Raw genomic sequence first — 14,787 nt, forward strand, 5'->3', positions numbered from 1 at the left:
AAAAGAAAGACCAGAATGCTACCTTATTAATGCAAATAAGAAATGGGCTGGGTTAAAACCGATCAATGCTTTTTTTAGCCTCAAATAAAGAGGGTAGTGGGCTATTCTAAGGGACAAAGACAAACAACAATTCAAGAAAGGGGGCAGAAGGTCTGTAAGAAGGCCAGAGGTCCTGTCACTTTGCTATCTTCCTATCTATAATTTCTTGGTGATCATGCTACGATTGGAAGATTTGCATTCCAGCACAAGTGATCTGGGAAGACCCTAAACAACATTAGATCTAACTTCCAAAGACTCTCTTCTCTCCCAGCGTTGCCTTTGCAATCATTAGGCTGACCCTAAGATGACCCTAAGCAAAACAAGGACTGAACCACTTAATCTTTACTTGGGTTCATGGATGCCTCTTTAAAATGTCAGCCTCTCTGCATCCTGGCAGCCTCCCTCCGGCCGTGACCTGAAGCTGCCAAATTTTGACCTTTTATGTTGATCTTTCTACTAGACACAACCCAGCTGGACTACGGTAGGAGGTGTGATATAAAAGGAAGAGGTCATTTCATGTCCACGGCTGCAGTCCTAGTTCCCACATCTGTCAGGTTTTGGGGGACAGGATGGGAGACAGCAAGACTTTAACCCAGAGTGCTCTAAAGAACCTCTAAAGAAACAGTCACAATGCTAGAATGGCATTGGAATAAAATCTTTGTGTCATATTTCTTTGGCTCTGATTTATAATGATCAAACTGTTCAGAAACATGTCTTACGCCTGATAGAAATCATCTTACAACACCAACAACTATTGAGGCTTGCAAGAAACCACAGTAAAAATCAAAGTGAAGGTAAGAAGTGATAACTGATTCCAGATGAATAGACTAGCTAGGATCAGGTCTTAAGAACTAATCATGGGTTTGTGAGGAGTAGAGACCAGCAACCCCTTTGGACACTGGTAGACTTGCAGAAAAGTGAATTGCTCGTATGTCTTGCTACTTCACCTTTCTCACTAGACTACATTTCTTTGTAGGGTTGTTCATCAAAAAACACTGTTTTCAAGATACAACTACAAGTCAAAAGCTTAGATGGAGATGAGCTCTCAAACATAGCAGAATTTTCCATTCACGCTCTGAGGTATGCGAAGTAATACTTTCTAAATTCCCATTAACCAATCAGTCAACATTTGATAGTTCAAGGATCTTCAAACTTGGCAAGTTTAAGACTTGTGGACTTCAACTCCCAGAATTCCTGAGCTAACATGACTGTGGAGGAAGTCCACAAGTCTTAAAGCTGTGAAGTGTGAAGACCCCTGTGAAGTGTGAAGACCATTATGCTTAGAGCAGGTTCTAAGGGATTCAATATTGGTCTTTGGTCTATTCAGCTAGGGGTACTGATTAACTTTATAAAGAATTCTGCTTGGCTCTTATGGTAATAAGGATGCTAACTGAGGTAGACTTTTGGTCAAGTCTTATGCTGAAAAGATGATTTCCTTGAGTTCAACATGACTTCAGGTGACTTCAAAGATGGGCATGTACTTTCTTGTTTATGAAAAGCAATTTGCTATTGATTTCTTTAAATATCTCAGGGTTCTTTGGAATTGGAGCAGGTGATAAATATTGTCAATAAATAAATAAAACCCCAAATCACCCCACAACCCTGTTATTCTTTGATGGTCTTCCATCCTAACAAGAACTATATATGAAACTATTTATCTTTGTAAGATCAGCCAAAGTCAGTTGCATGATTCTCCTTAAATTCTTATTTCCTAACACAAGTAATGCTGAACCCAAGCAAGGAAGAGGGAATGACCATAACTTGTTCGCTAGGAAGGACAGTTAAGTCAGCTTGTGGTTAAAAACAGAATTAGGCAGCCCAGACAGGTGAGTTTAATGGGGCTGGTAGTAGGTGGGGGTGAGAATTTCCTGCTAATTGAAAGTTGCTAAAGTGGGTGGGCAGGGAGACATGGGAGTGAGCAACACAGCTTGGAAAGAGTAAGAATGATAAATGGCTCGTGCATTGGAGTTAAATGGCAGCAAATTTCTTTAGGCCAATTAAGTTGGTTAAATCTGTTTTGAATCAATAAAAAAAAAATCTCAAAAAGCAGATCATAAGAGGAGAGTGAGGAGGCCATGGAGAAAACTAGGTACAGTAACAGCCATGTCAAATAATAATGGATGTAGAGCGGTTTCCTATTCTGAAATAATGAAATAATTGGCAATCATGCAATAAATGTAATTGTAAACATCCCAAACACTGTGTGCCTTTGTGGATAAATGAAGATGTTCCAGGCCCCCTTCGGGGCACCCTGTTCCCCCACCGGATCGACAAAGGGTTTGCCGACAGGCGGTTAAATCTATCAAGAGATGGTCAATTTTGTTTGAAAACAGTCCTTTCTCTCCCCCCGCTCCTCTCCCAAAGTGGTGAGCCTTCTTTTATGCAGTCAATCTCCTCTTGCTGAGATGGCTTGAAATCAACTTTTTCCTTGCCTGTTCCCAAAGAGAGGAGAGGAAGAAAGAGAGGGCATTTTTCACGGAACAGTTTTTTAAAACCCCCACAAAGTTTATTGGGGGAGGAGGGGGGGAAAGGTTGGGGAGCGGGGTCCTGAGATGAGAAATGTCTGGCCATCCAGAGAGAACCCACAAAGAATGTTTCTCTTTTCTTCGGTGATCATTTAATTTAGTTCTTCACAATATTGTGGGAAGGGCCGCCTGGCTGGGGTGGCGGGAGAGAAAGACCCCCAAAGAGAAAAACCTGGTGGGGATGCCCCCTCCCTGCTTTCTGATGTCACAGATGGTGCAGAGAGGCAGTCTGCTCACAGCATGGTGCCTATATGCTTTTCTCCCCCATTGTTTGCCAAGTTAAAAAAGAAGGGGGGAAGACACAAAAGCTGTCGGAAAACATGCTTAATAACAAATTCCAAATATTTTCCCCAAACAGAGGACTTGAGCTAAGCAGAAGGGAGCATTGTTCGGGTGGAAAGAGAGGAGGAGGAGGAGGGAATCACCTGCCCCTGGGGCTACCCAACAAGAGATTCTTTGAATGCTACCACTGAGAAATTGTTGGGCTCTTCCCCCCCTGGAGCCATCTCTCCCTTGTTGCCTTTTTCCTCCACAGGATGCTGCCTGGGATGCTCCTGCTGAGTTTTATGTCCTTGCCCTGGATTTGGGGGGCTCAGGTGTGTCAATGCCACTGCACCTGCCTGCCAGGACACACCAAGAAGGTCTTGCAGGGACCAAGGAAGCAGAACTGGCCACTTCCACACAGCTCTCCTCCTAGACACAGGCTAAGAGGTAAGAGATCCACCAACTCTTGGGGTCCCAAGAGTTCTGGGCTGCCTGGGCTTTCAGACCCACACCTGCTTCAGCCTGATCAGGGTGCAGATGGGGGGAATCCAACAACCTGAAGCATTCCAAGAGATGGATTTTGGTGTTGGGGGTGGTGAAGCTGAAACTACTCCAGTGACCTGTGTGAAGCTTGTGGTTGCTAGGAGCAAAGATATTGGAGATGAGAGAAATGGAAGGGCCATGGAGAGTGACGTTCAGGGTGGCAACTTGCAGAATTAAGTGGTATGGACGGACCTTGCTTGGTAGATAAGCCTGAATCAAAGTCTAGCAATGAGAAGCAGAAAAAGAACTCTACAGTAAAGAGTAAAGCATATGGAGCACAGATGAGGACATGATGGTTTCGGGATACCCTTCCTATTGCTTGCATGTCTTAGGCACCTTTCTGCATTATTTGTGAGGTTTGTAAGACTTTGGGGGCACAGACTAAAGGAAGAAGCTGAGAAGACAGGACATGTGAAGAATAGGCGGATTCAGAAAAACAGTGTAGGAGTTCAACCACAGATTTTCCTGAGGGACAAAGATCTGAACTGCTATGAAGGAGACAGTATCAGTGAAGGAAGGGCTAGTCTGCTGCAATATAGGCCAACTGGAAGAAAAGAGCCATAGAAATCCTCTTAATACTGAACAAATGCAATTACTGGTGCCGGGTCTCAGCTCACAGACATCAAAAGGGGCTTTGATCAATTGCCTGAAAATGACTTTTGGGTTTTTTTTGTAGAAAACCTAGAATTGCCTTAGCTGTTGTTTAACCTCAACCTTCTTGGTTGAAAGGTTGGGTGTGAGTAATGCTGTTCAGCCCCAAACTCAGTGCATTTAAAGAAAGGAAGGAAGAATTAACACACGCTTTTCAACAAAGCAGCCACGTAACAATGTTCAATTTATAACATTCTTTTAATATAATGGACAGCAAGGTAGTAAGAGGATAGGAAGGATTTAAAAGGAAAAGATCTGCAGCCACATTTGTACTTTGAAAATTAATGAAGAGACAGATTTTCTTTTGTAATGCTTTGTTTTCTTTGGATATTCTTGCTGACCGCATAACTGTTTTATTCTCTTGCCAAATAAATAATAACTTTCTATTCTTTGGGTTGAGTGCATTCTTCATATATTCCTACCTTGGAATAAATATGAAGGACCCAGTTTTAAGTTTCTAAGGGAATCAATGGACCTACAGAATATAAAAACAGTCGATACAGTCTAATTATATGGTTTCTTTCTTATATTCCATCTGGCACTATGTAAGAAGTTCAAGAAGACACTTCCGAGGTCACCTATCATTTTATTCTTTCACAAATGACCATCCCAAATTCATCCTGTGAGTTAAGTATGGACTTCATCTTGAGTCTTCTTGGTCCATCATACTAACTCCTTCATTAGGTTGGCTCTCTGAATTCAGGGCAGCTTTTCTGATGTTCGCTTGGATGTATTCTGATATTGTGTTGTCTGAGAATTTTAGGTTTATTTAATTTACAACACATGGTGGCTACACGCATGGTACTTTTCTTGAGATTTTATGTATATTCATTGACAACTCCATAGAATGAACCAGTCCATCTTCTTGAGTGGCTCTATTGATTTTCAGGAACTGGCTCTGAAAAGCTGCATTTTATGTGCCTAGACTGAAATACTAGATATCATGCTTCCCAGGAGTAGATAAAACACGCACAAAACAAGTAGACAAATATTTTCATCCACTGTCTGTAGATTTCACAACTCTTACAGGAGCATCAGTGGTAGTTGAGCTATTTCATAGAGAAGTAATGAGACAGAACATCATCCTGGGGATTTGTTACAATGCTTTATGGGCTGACCTCAAAGTGCCATCTCATGGCTTCCTGTGGACACTGCAGCCTCCAACAAACCAGATTTCAATAACTGTTATATCACCTGATCAATATTTCTTCATATATTTGGCAGATTGACTTAAAGAAACAGATAGTCTATGTGTAACTTCTAGCTCTTGAGCAAAGAAGTTACATGCTGTTACAGGATATAAAATCTTGTGGATATGACAGTCATTCACACAGAGCAAAAAGAGGAAACAGCTTTCCATAACAGCTGCATTTTGAAATCATTGCAGAAACATAAATATAAATCCAATAAATATTACTTTGAATGAGTCACCTGTGTACCTACTTAACTTATTCTTAGTGGGCACCTTGAAATATTCTGCTATCTCTTTTTATGCTCTTTATAAATTTATAAGGTTATAAATTCATACATAGATAAACAAACATGACTAAATAATGTTAAACTAGGATTAAATAGACTGCCAAAGAGTGGACATCTATACTATCATTGATAAAACTTGTAGGCTTCCTAAAATATTCAGTTGGCACTTCAAAGAGTAAGGTTGAAGTAATATTGATAAATATTCAACCCAAACCACCAGGGATCTTTATTTATGCTTATATTAATAATAGGAGACAGAAACCTAGCTGCTGTAGAATTGCGGTCTGTTCCAGAAGGAACTGCCCTTGTCAGAAAATTAAAAAGTTCCAAAAATTGTAATTCAGGATTGTAATTTTCAGTGTTTCTGCTTCATCCGTATGGAAGCATAGCCAATTTTTGTTCATTTAAAGCTGCAACTGACTTTGTTTCCTGTTTAAATTATTCAATCAGTCATTACTAGTAAGAGTCTAATATTCAGTTCAGAAGTAGTGATGCTTTCCAGTTGTTCAAGATTTCACCTCCAGGCAAGATGGCCAGTTGAAAGGGTTTGTGCAAACTTGATGTTGGACACCATGTAGTCCAATTCATAGCTTATTAGAATTTTTGAATGTAAATCTCATGCTGTATTTCAGTCAGGTTGCCTTGACACTATTATTCAAGGTTGAATAGCTCTATTATCTAGTTTTGATAATTGTGGAATGTTGGCTCTCTGTTGTTTTCCAGTTAATGTGCTACTTTGGAATCCAGAGGTGGTGAACCTCTGAAAATGTTTGGCATTTCACTAAATATCTGTCTGGATGCATCATTTCTTTTACAGTTGTGGAGGCAATTTGTGCCTGGGAATTATTCTTTTGACTTATTATTCTGAGGGTCAATAGCTTACTGGTAAAACATATGCTTTACATATAGTCAAGATTTAAACTCTACAACCTGTAGTTAAATGGCAGAAGATCTGTATGGAGCAAAACTATATGAATAAAAGTGACCTATAGCTACAAATAGGCAGGGCTGCAGATGACAATTTTTGGCAACTTCTCTTTTTTCAAATCTTTTCTGAATGTTGGAATGGATACTCTGGAAGGTGGGAATGAGAGATGGCTCTCAGGATTATATAGGAATTTGGCAAAAACTGTTGCTGATTCTTACAATTAGAAGAGAATCCAATTTTTGATAGAACATGAGATCCATCTCTTTGACTTTTTAAAAAATAATGAATAGTCTTTGCATCTTTATATTAAAAACATGGATTCTTTATTAAAAATATGCAATACAGATTCTCGAGCCAAAGATCTAAGGAAGACTTCTATTGATGGATCTTAGGATTCCCCAGTTCACTTCCCCACACCAACATTGCAATGCTAAATGGTATTATTAGTACTGCAGAAAAATTCTACATTCTTTCAGCTGAACAGAAAATGTTCTTTTGAATTTTCATTTATAGGATAGGATAAGATTGGTAAAATTTTCTAGACCAAGGTTGATATCCTTAGGAATGTTTTGTTATAATAATAAGGCTATTTTTTTTAAAAAAAGAAGCTGCTATTGAAATATGGAGAAATATGGAGTGATGACCATCATGAATGATGACTATCATCATGCAGCCACCAATCTGGATTCAGCTCTAAAAGTTTGGCTGGGATCAAGTCCCACCCATTCCCCTTCCTTCTGCTGAAGGCATACAGTGTGGATTTCAGGGAGAGACACTGGGGGCCAATCTCAAACACAACCTGAAGGGAACTCAACTAAGATTTAATACTCAGTTCATAGATGTATTCAACCCAAACCTCAAGAGAGATCAATCTTGCCAAGCCAGATGAGTCAGAGGCTTAGGAATTTTTACATTTGAATATCTGAGCTAGCTTAACACTAATTATCTAATAGGACCCATCCTTAGCAATGGGATTTATAAGATTCTTTCAGCTCACAAGCTAATTCCCCTAGATGCTTACCATTATTAGCTCCAGAAGCCCTATAAACACTGACTAATTTGGCCTTAGCTATAGCAGGTATCCCAATGAATCAGGGCTTGGAGTTGGACCCAAGTCTGAAATCCTTCACTGGCATATTAGCCATTAGCAACTTCTGTAATTTACTTTTCAACCCTCTTTGTCTGGAGGGAACTATCAAAAGCTGTCACTGAACAGACCCATAGGACCAACAATGCAGTTCTGTACTTCGTAGATACTAAAGGCAGTAATTACATCCCTGCTACTATAAACAGCTATGAAGCCAAAGGGATTAGTCCTATGCTTTATCAGACTTGTTCTTATAAAACCCAAGATTCCTTGAGATGGTCCAATCAGAATGTTAAAGATCTGAAGTCCAAGTGTCTTGTGTATTGTCTGCACCTGAAACTGAAGCACAAATGGTCTTGTAGTCTGCAACTTTTTCTGGAAATCCACTCATAGCCCTTCACCATTCGAAGAGTGTTCATCCCAAAGTGCATAGCTGAATGTCTATGGAGATTCTCAGTCATCCAGGTCATGGTTGTCCCAAAGGTGCTTTTTAAAGAAGCAACTGGACTTTCTTGTTTTAATATAAATCCTTTCATTCCGCACCAGTCAGAGCTGAAGACATTTCTTGGATGAGAAGCAAAATCTCTTCAAAAAAAATGAGAAAGTCCATTTTTCTGTTGAAAAAGCACCTTTGGGACAACCATGAATTGAGAATCTCAATAGACATTTGGGACAACTTCTAATCATTTTGAAAAACACAACCCTATGGAACTTAATTGTGTTTTCAAACCAATACTTTGTTCCATTTAGACAATGTTTCCCAACCTTGGCAACTTTAAGATAGGTGGATTACAACTCCAAGAATTCTACTGACAGCAAGCTCAAGGCTTGTCAAGACTGAGAAACACTGCATCAGGATTTGAGAAAGTTGTTCCCAAACTGAAATAATGTCTGCTTAACATTCCTCTATTATACATTTGGAGGAAAATAGATTCTAACACCAACAGCAAATGTCTTCCTTTCTTGCCTATTGCAATTTGAGAATGCAGAATAACTGGGTATTTAAATCTGCAAAAACAGTGTCAAACTGATAAACAGAAAGAATCTAGAATCACTATATTTAGTGCAGTCTAGGTGTTAAGTTTGAGCAATGAGAGGCTGAACCAGAGCATGAGTGCAACAGTACTTTATTTACAAATAAAGGGCTGACCATGCTTGCCAAGCCTGGAACTGGCTCGCAGCAATCAGCGGCCAGTTGGACCCCGCAGCCTGCTTTTATAGCTGGCTGCTGTGGAGAACTGACCAATGGGAATGGGGGAAATAACGCCCACACAAGTGAGTGGACCTGAGTGAGAACTCCTAGAGTCCTCAGGACATAACACCCCTTCCCCCCAGATGCGAACACGCATAGTCCTTGAGGTAGATGGGGGTTTGTGTTGGCGCCCGGAGCGGCGCAACTCGGGAACATTGTCTGACTGTTCGGCATCAGTCTGTGACGGTTGAGCGGGCATAGTGTCACCAACACTCTCTCTGGACTGGACATCCTTGGAAACCACCGGGTTGGTTTCTGGAGTCAAACTCTCGTGGGTTGGATCCGGTTGATCAACTCTCTGGGCGCTGTTGTCCGGGTTTGGGCTGACCGGAACGACGCTGGCGCAGACTGGTCACTGGGTGCGATGTGGCTGGGTGGCGGGTGGGACGGTTCCCTTCGACTGGAGACTCTGGATCCTTGTTTGCGAGGTTGCTGAGGCGCCTTCTGAGTTGGTCTATGTGTCTCCTCCAGACGCGACCGTCCTCCAGCCTGACTCTATATGATCTCGGCCCGGTGACGGCGATGACTTCGCCCGAATCCAAAGTGGGTCCCCAGCGAAATTCCTGGCGAATATCGGCTCCTGTAACATAAAATGTCTAACCCCAAGTGGAAGCGAGGGAGAGTCAGGGCAGTATTGTGGGTGCAGTCTATCCAATACAGTCCTCAGGCATCGGCCCATCAGAAGTTCCGCTGGGGACTTATTGGTGACTGCACAGGGGTTGAGTGCTGGCTCATCAGGAACCGTGAGAGTTTGTGGTGCCAGTCATCTCTGCCAAACCTAGCGAGGGCCTCTTTGGTGGTCCTGACGGCCCTTTCAGCCAACCCATTACTCGCAGGGTGGAATGGGGCTGTTAAAATGTGGCGAATGCCTAGGTTGGCTGCAAAACGGCTGAATTCTACTGATGCGAACTGTGGGCCATTATCGGAGACCAAGGAGTCGGGTAGTCCATGGGTAACGAACAGGCGCGTAACACGCTGGTGATTGCTAGTGTGGTTGTTGTGGATAGCTGCGCCACGCTATCCACTTGGAATAAGCGTCCACGACCACTAGGAACATCTTTCCATGCACGGGCCGGCCAGATCGATATGGATTCTCGACCAAGGGCGCTGGCGCTCCCATCTGGTAGGAGTGGCGATGGGGGAGCAGGACGGGATTCCTGGCAAATGCTGCAGGAACTTACCCACTTGACAATGTCCTCGCCTAGACCCGCCACCATACGTAGCTGCGTGCCAACGCCTTCATTCTCACAATGCCGGGTGTCCTCGTGCAACGCTCCAGGACTCGGGTACGCAGCGAGGTCGGAATGATCACCGAGTGCCCCACAGTAGACAACCCTGCAAACTGGACAGCTCCTGCATGCGAGTCTTAAAGGGTGCGAATTTGTTATCAACATTGCCTCCCGGCCACCCCCTCCTCACCCAGTCGAGCACCTGGGCGAGCGCTTGGTCTGCCTTGGTTTTGGCGGCGATGTCAAGGGCGGTGATGGGCAGGTCCAACTGGGTGATTTCAAAAATGGCATTGACAGGAGCTGGGTCTTCAGCCGGAGCGGGTAAGGGCAGCGACTGAGTGCGCCAGCGTGATAGAGTTTTGCCCGGGCGGTGGATAAGTTTGTATGAATAGGCCGCTAGAAAAAGCGTCCCACCGTGTCATCCGAGGGGAGAGGACTTGAGGTGTCTGCTTGTCGCCGGCCAGTAGGCCCAGGAGGGGTTTATGGTCGGTGACCAGTTCAAGAAGTGGCCAAAAAGGAATTTGTGAAACTTTTTCACGGCTGCAACAGCTGCTAGGGCTTCCTTGTCTATTTGGCTGTAATTTCGCCTCCGTGGCTGAGAGCGTCCTGGAGAAAAAGGCGATGGGGGCCTCGGCGCCATTGGCGAGTCGGTGACTAAGGACCGCCCCAATTCCAAAAGGGGATGCGTCTGCTGCCAGTACTAAAGGAAGGTTGGGGTCGAATTGGATGAGCACTGCCTCTGACGTAAGTAGTGATTTGACGGCGTTAAACGCCTGGTCTTCTTTGTGCCCCCAGTGCCACGGTGACTTTTTGTCTAGTAATCTGTGTAGGGGTTCGCTACTGAGGCTTTATGGGGCAAGAAGGATGCATAAAAGTTTAGGAGTCCCAAGAAAGCTTGTAGCTCCGCTTTGGAGGTTGGTGTGGGAGCTTCAGGATCGCCCTGACCTTGGACTCCAGGGGTGAATGCCAGAGGCGTCAATTTTATAACCCAGAAAGTCCACCTGTCTAGTGGCAATGGCGCATTTTTCTTTTTTTAACTTGAGGCCATGCTGTCTGAACCTCTCTAACACTGCTCGCACTCTCTGGAAGAGTTGGGGTCTGTCCCTGGCCGAGACCAAGATGTCGTCAAGTAGGGTACTACACCAGGGAGGCCCTGTAAAATCCGCCCATGAGGGATTGAAAAATGCCCGGGCAACACTTACGCCAAATTGGAGACGCTTGCATCGGAAGGCACCCCTGTGAGTGACGATGGTCTGAAGTTCCGCTGTTTGGTTATCAACAGGAATTGTTGATATGCTTGAGACATGTCCAATTTAGCAAAAATACTGCCCGGTTCGAATGTATGCAATAAATGCTGAATGACGGGCACAGGATAGGCGCTAACTTGTAAATATTTATTGATTGTTGTCTTGTAGTCCGAGCAAATTCTCAGGCTACCATCTTTTTTAGGGTGTGACAATGGGCGTCTCCCACTTGGCGAAATCTGTTGGCTCAATGACCCCTTGTTTTAGTAGTTTATCCAATTCAGCGTCTAGTTTTGGTCGAATAGCAAATGGAACTCTACGTGGTTTTAATCTGATTGGGGCTGCCTGGGGGTCAACGGTGAACGAGATGGGGTTCCATTATAACACCCCAGCTCCTCGCTGAACACATCTGCGTAGTCAGCGAATAAGGAGTCAGTGTCTGAGGTTGAGACAGCATGGACTCCTGTTAACCCTAGGCCGAGGTGGGGAAACCAATCGAGCCCCAATAAGGTGGGTAGGTTGCCGTTAACTACCACTAGAGGTAGGTGGCCTTTAAAAGCTCTAAAACTGACAAAGAACTTGCCTCTGCCGATCACGGGAATGGCCTTCCCTGGTAGTCCTTCAGACCGAACTGGCATCTCTGGAGCCGGGTAGTAGATAGGCTGGGGTGGAGTCTCTTGAGGGTGTTCCACGAGATTATTGAGAGCGCTGACCCTGTGTCAACCTCCACGTGGCACGGTTTACCTTCTAGGGAAATGGAGAGAGAAATTTTACTAACAGAGTGGCAAGTACGCCTGGCAAGGCGGTGCGTGCGACAGTTTAATACTTGCCTCTGTGGTCCCGAGTGCGAGGACGGGGGTCTTTGTGCAGCGCTTTGGGGGCTTGGCAGACTCTCGCAATGTGCCCCTCTTATGGCAGTTGTTGCAAACGGCTCCTTTAAACTTACAGGTGGCCCTTTGATGTGATCCCCACAGGCTAGGCACAGGGTGATGTGCTTGGGTGGACCGGTGTATTCTTGTTTGGTCCCTACCTGCGACCGTCTGTCATTGGTGAGGCGATGGACATCGCTCATCGTTGTGGCCTTCCTCCGCTTCCACCTCTTCGGAATGGACTGGGAACGCTGCTAGCTTGGCGCTTGGGCCCTGAATTTCGGTGGCTGAGTTCGTAGCTAGCTCGGCTGCTAGGGCCTCCTCTACGCTGCGCGAGGTTGAGGTCTTTCTTAGCTAGCAGTCGCCTGTAGGTTGAGATCCTTGACCCCACAAACCAATTGATCGAGGAGCATGTCCTCCAGGTATGTTCCAAACCCGCAGTGCAGGGCTGCTGTTCTGAGGGCGGCCATATATTGGTTGATGGTCTCCTTACTTGATTGCTTCCTCATTCGGAACGTGAACCTCCTGGCGATTTGTGAAGGTCTGGGAGCGTAGTGGTTTGTGAGGATCTCAAGCAACTCGACCACGGAACGTTTTTTAATTCTCTCTTGGCGCCACAAGTGCTGCAGCGGTATCATAAACGGTGGCTCCGCAGTAGATTAGGAAATAGGATTTTTTCCGATGCTCTCCCGCATCCGACAGGCCGACCGCATCGATGTAATGATTGAAACGGTTCTTATACGATTCCCACTTCTCTTCGCCTGGTTTAAACGCCGGGAATACTGGATTGGAACTCATGGTGCTGGAACGGCTGGGCTACCTGCGGGAGAAATCTCTCTGGGACTACGAACGCTCGTGAGTTACAAGTGATATCAGCTCTGGAGAGGTTTTTTGCTACCCTCTTTCTCTCTCTCTGGGTTACCACGTTGGCTGCTAGCCGTTGGAGGTGTCTTGATACGCGCCAAAAAAAGTGGGCGTTAGTGACTCTCACAGCGCTGTGCTGTGATTCTACTGGCCCGAAATTCAAATGACACCCATTTGAATTTCGCGCTAAATGCAGAGCGCTGCGGCTCGCAGCGCTTCACTTTCCCCGTAGCGAGGCTAACAAGCGGCTACAGACGCTTCTAACTATTTGACTCAGACCGCTTTCTGGCTGCGGATCTGCGTTTGCTCTTTTTGATCGCCGCTTCGCTAGCTGACCGCTTCTCTGGCTGCGGATCAGCGTTTCCTGTTGCCAACCGATCGCTCTCTCTGGGCTGTAGATCGGTGGCTAGTGACTCAGCGGTTGCAAGGTGCTTCTGGTAGCCATCCCATCCTCGTCGCCAGTGTTAAGTTTGAGCAATGAGAGGCTGAACCAGAGCATGAGTGCAACAGTACTTTATTTACAAATAAAGGGCTGACCGTGCTTGCCAAGCCTGGAACTGGCTCGCAGCAATCAGCGGCCAGTTGGACCCCGCAGCCTGCTTTTATAGCTGGCTGCTGTGGAGAACTGACCAATGGGAATGGGGGAAATAACGCCCACACAAGTGAGTGGACCTGAGTGAGAACTCCTAGAGTCCTCAGGACATAACACTAGGTTTTATGGAATTTGGCAATCAGATCTGCTGTTATATTCACTTGCCTAATCAGGCATGGAGAAAACTCATTTCCTTTTAACTGATGGATTTGCAAAAATATTTACAGCAGTAACCACATTTTATGTTATTGCTATTTCTATAGTAGATGCCACTGTTTAGGTTTTTCAAACATGAACCTTCTATATAAACTGTTTTTTCTCATACCATGCATACTTTTAATTCATTTCTAATCCTTAGGAACGCGTATTGTTTGGGCCGCTGGTATATGACTGTTCTATAAATTGAAATTATTTCCTTTTTGTACATTTAGTAAATTACCAGTTCATACAATTTAGTGTCTATCAGCTGTTCACCTGATATAAGACACCCCGTGGATGCTTGTTTTAAGTATTTATCCATAATGCTGCAAATGTCTGAGTAGCTTTTTGGGGATTAATCTCTTATTTTTTAAAACACTCCCCCTCCTCTCTGTGTTTGTTTGTTTCAAATACACTTCCTGCCTATTTTGCAGCATCCGCCTATTATTCAGCTGCACATTCCTGGCAAACTCTGGCTTTTCCTAAGGCATTGTATTAAAACTTAGTGGGGAACTAAAATCAAAACAAAAAAAACAATGTGTTTAAAATCTCTGTTGACCTGGTGCAATCCAGAGATATCCACAGGATATGATAAAAAAAAAAAGTCAAGATGGCAAACAAATGGTGCAATCAATGCTCTGGCTATCCCTACCCCCCTTGTGTTTAGAGTTAATTTTTTTTATCCTGCCTTTATTATTTTTATAAGTAACCCAAGGCAGTGAACATACATAATATTCCTTTCTCCTATTTTCCTCACAACAACAACCCTGTGAGGTAAGTTGGGCTGAGAGAGGGTGACTGGCCCAAAATTACCTAGCCAACTTTCATGCCTAAGACAAGACTAGAACTCGCAGTCTTGGTTTCTGTCCTGGTGCCTTAATCACTAGACAGGCTGATTCTTGTTATATACGAAGGTTTAAAGGCTTCTTCTGTCCAGTCATGACCACCTCAAGAGATTGTGTGCTCCTCTCTGATTCTCAGCTGAGGGAGCCTGCATTGTCTGAGAGATGTGTTTGTCATCAT

At 44.3% G+C, this 14,787-nt stretch overlaps 1 protein-coding gene across 1 annotated transcript in view; it reads left to right on the top strand.

Moving 5' to 3' along the window:
* The first annotated feature begins 3,055 nt into the window (after positions 1-3,055).
* ROBO4 (roundabout guidance receptor 4) overlaps positions 3,056-14,787 on the top strand; it is a 72,537-nt gene continuing 60,805 nt past the window's right edge. The window contains exon 1 of the mRNA XM_087939007.1: positions 3,056-3,275. Coding sequence (XP_087795133.1) covers positions 3,101-3,275 — 175 coding nt within the window. The 5' untranslated portion in view covers positions 3,056-3,100. The remainder of the gene's footprint in view (positions 3,276-14,787) is intronic.

The sequence above is a fragment of the Pseudonaja textilis genome, chromosome 9 (assembly GCF_049901715.1).
Source record: "Pseudonaja textilis isolate UNSWEBS1 chromosome 9, rPseTex1.2, whole genome shotgun sequence".
In the NCBI taxonomy this organism is placed as follows: Eukaryota; Metazoa; Chordata; class Lepidosauria; order Squamata; family Elapidae; genus Pseudonaja; species Pseudonaja textilis.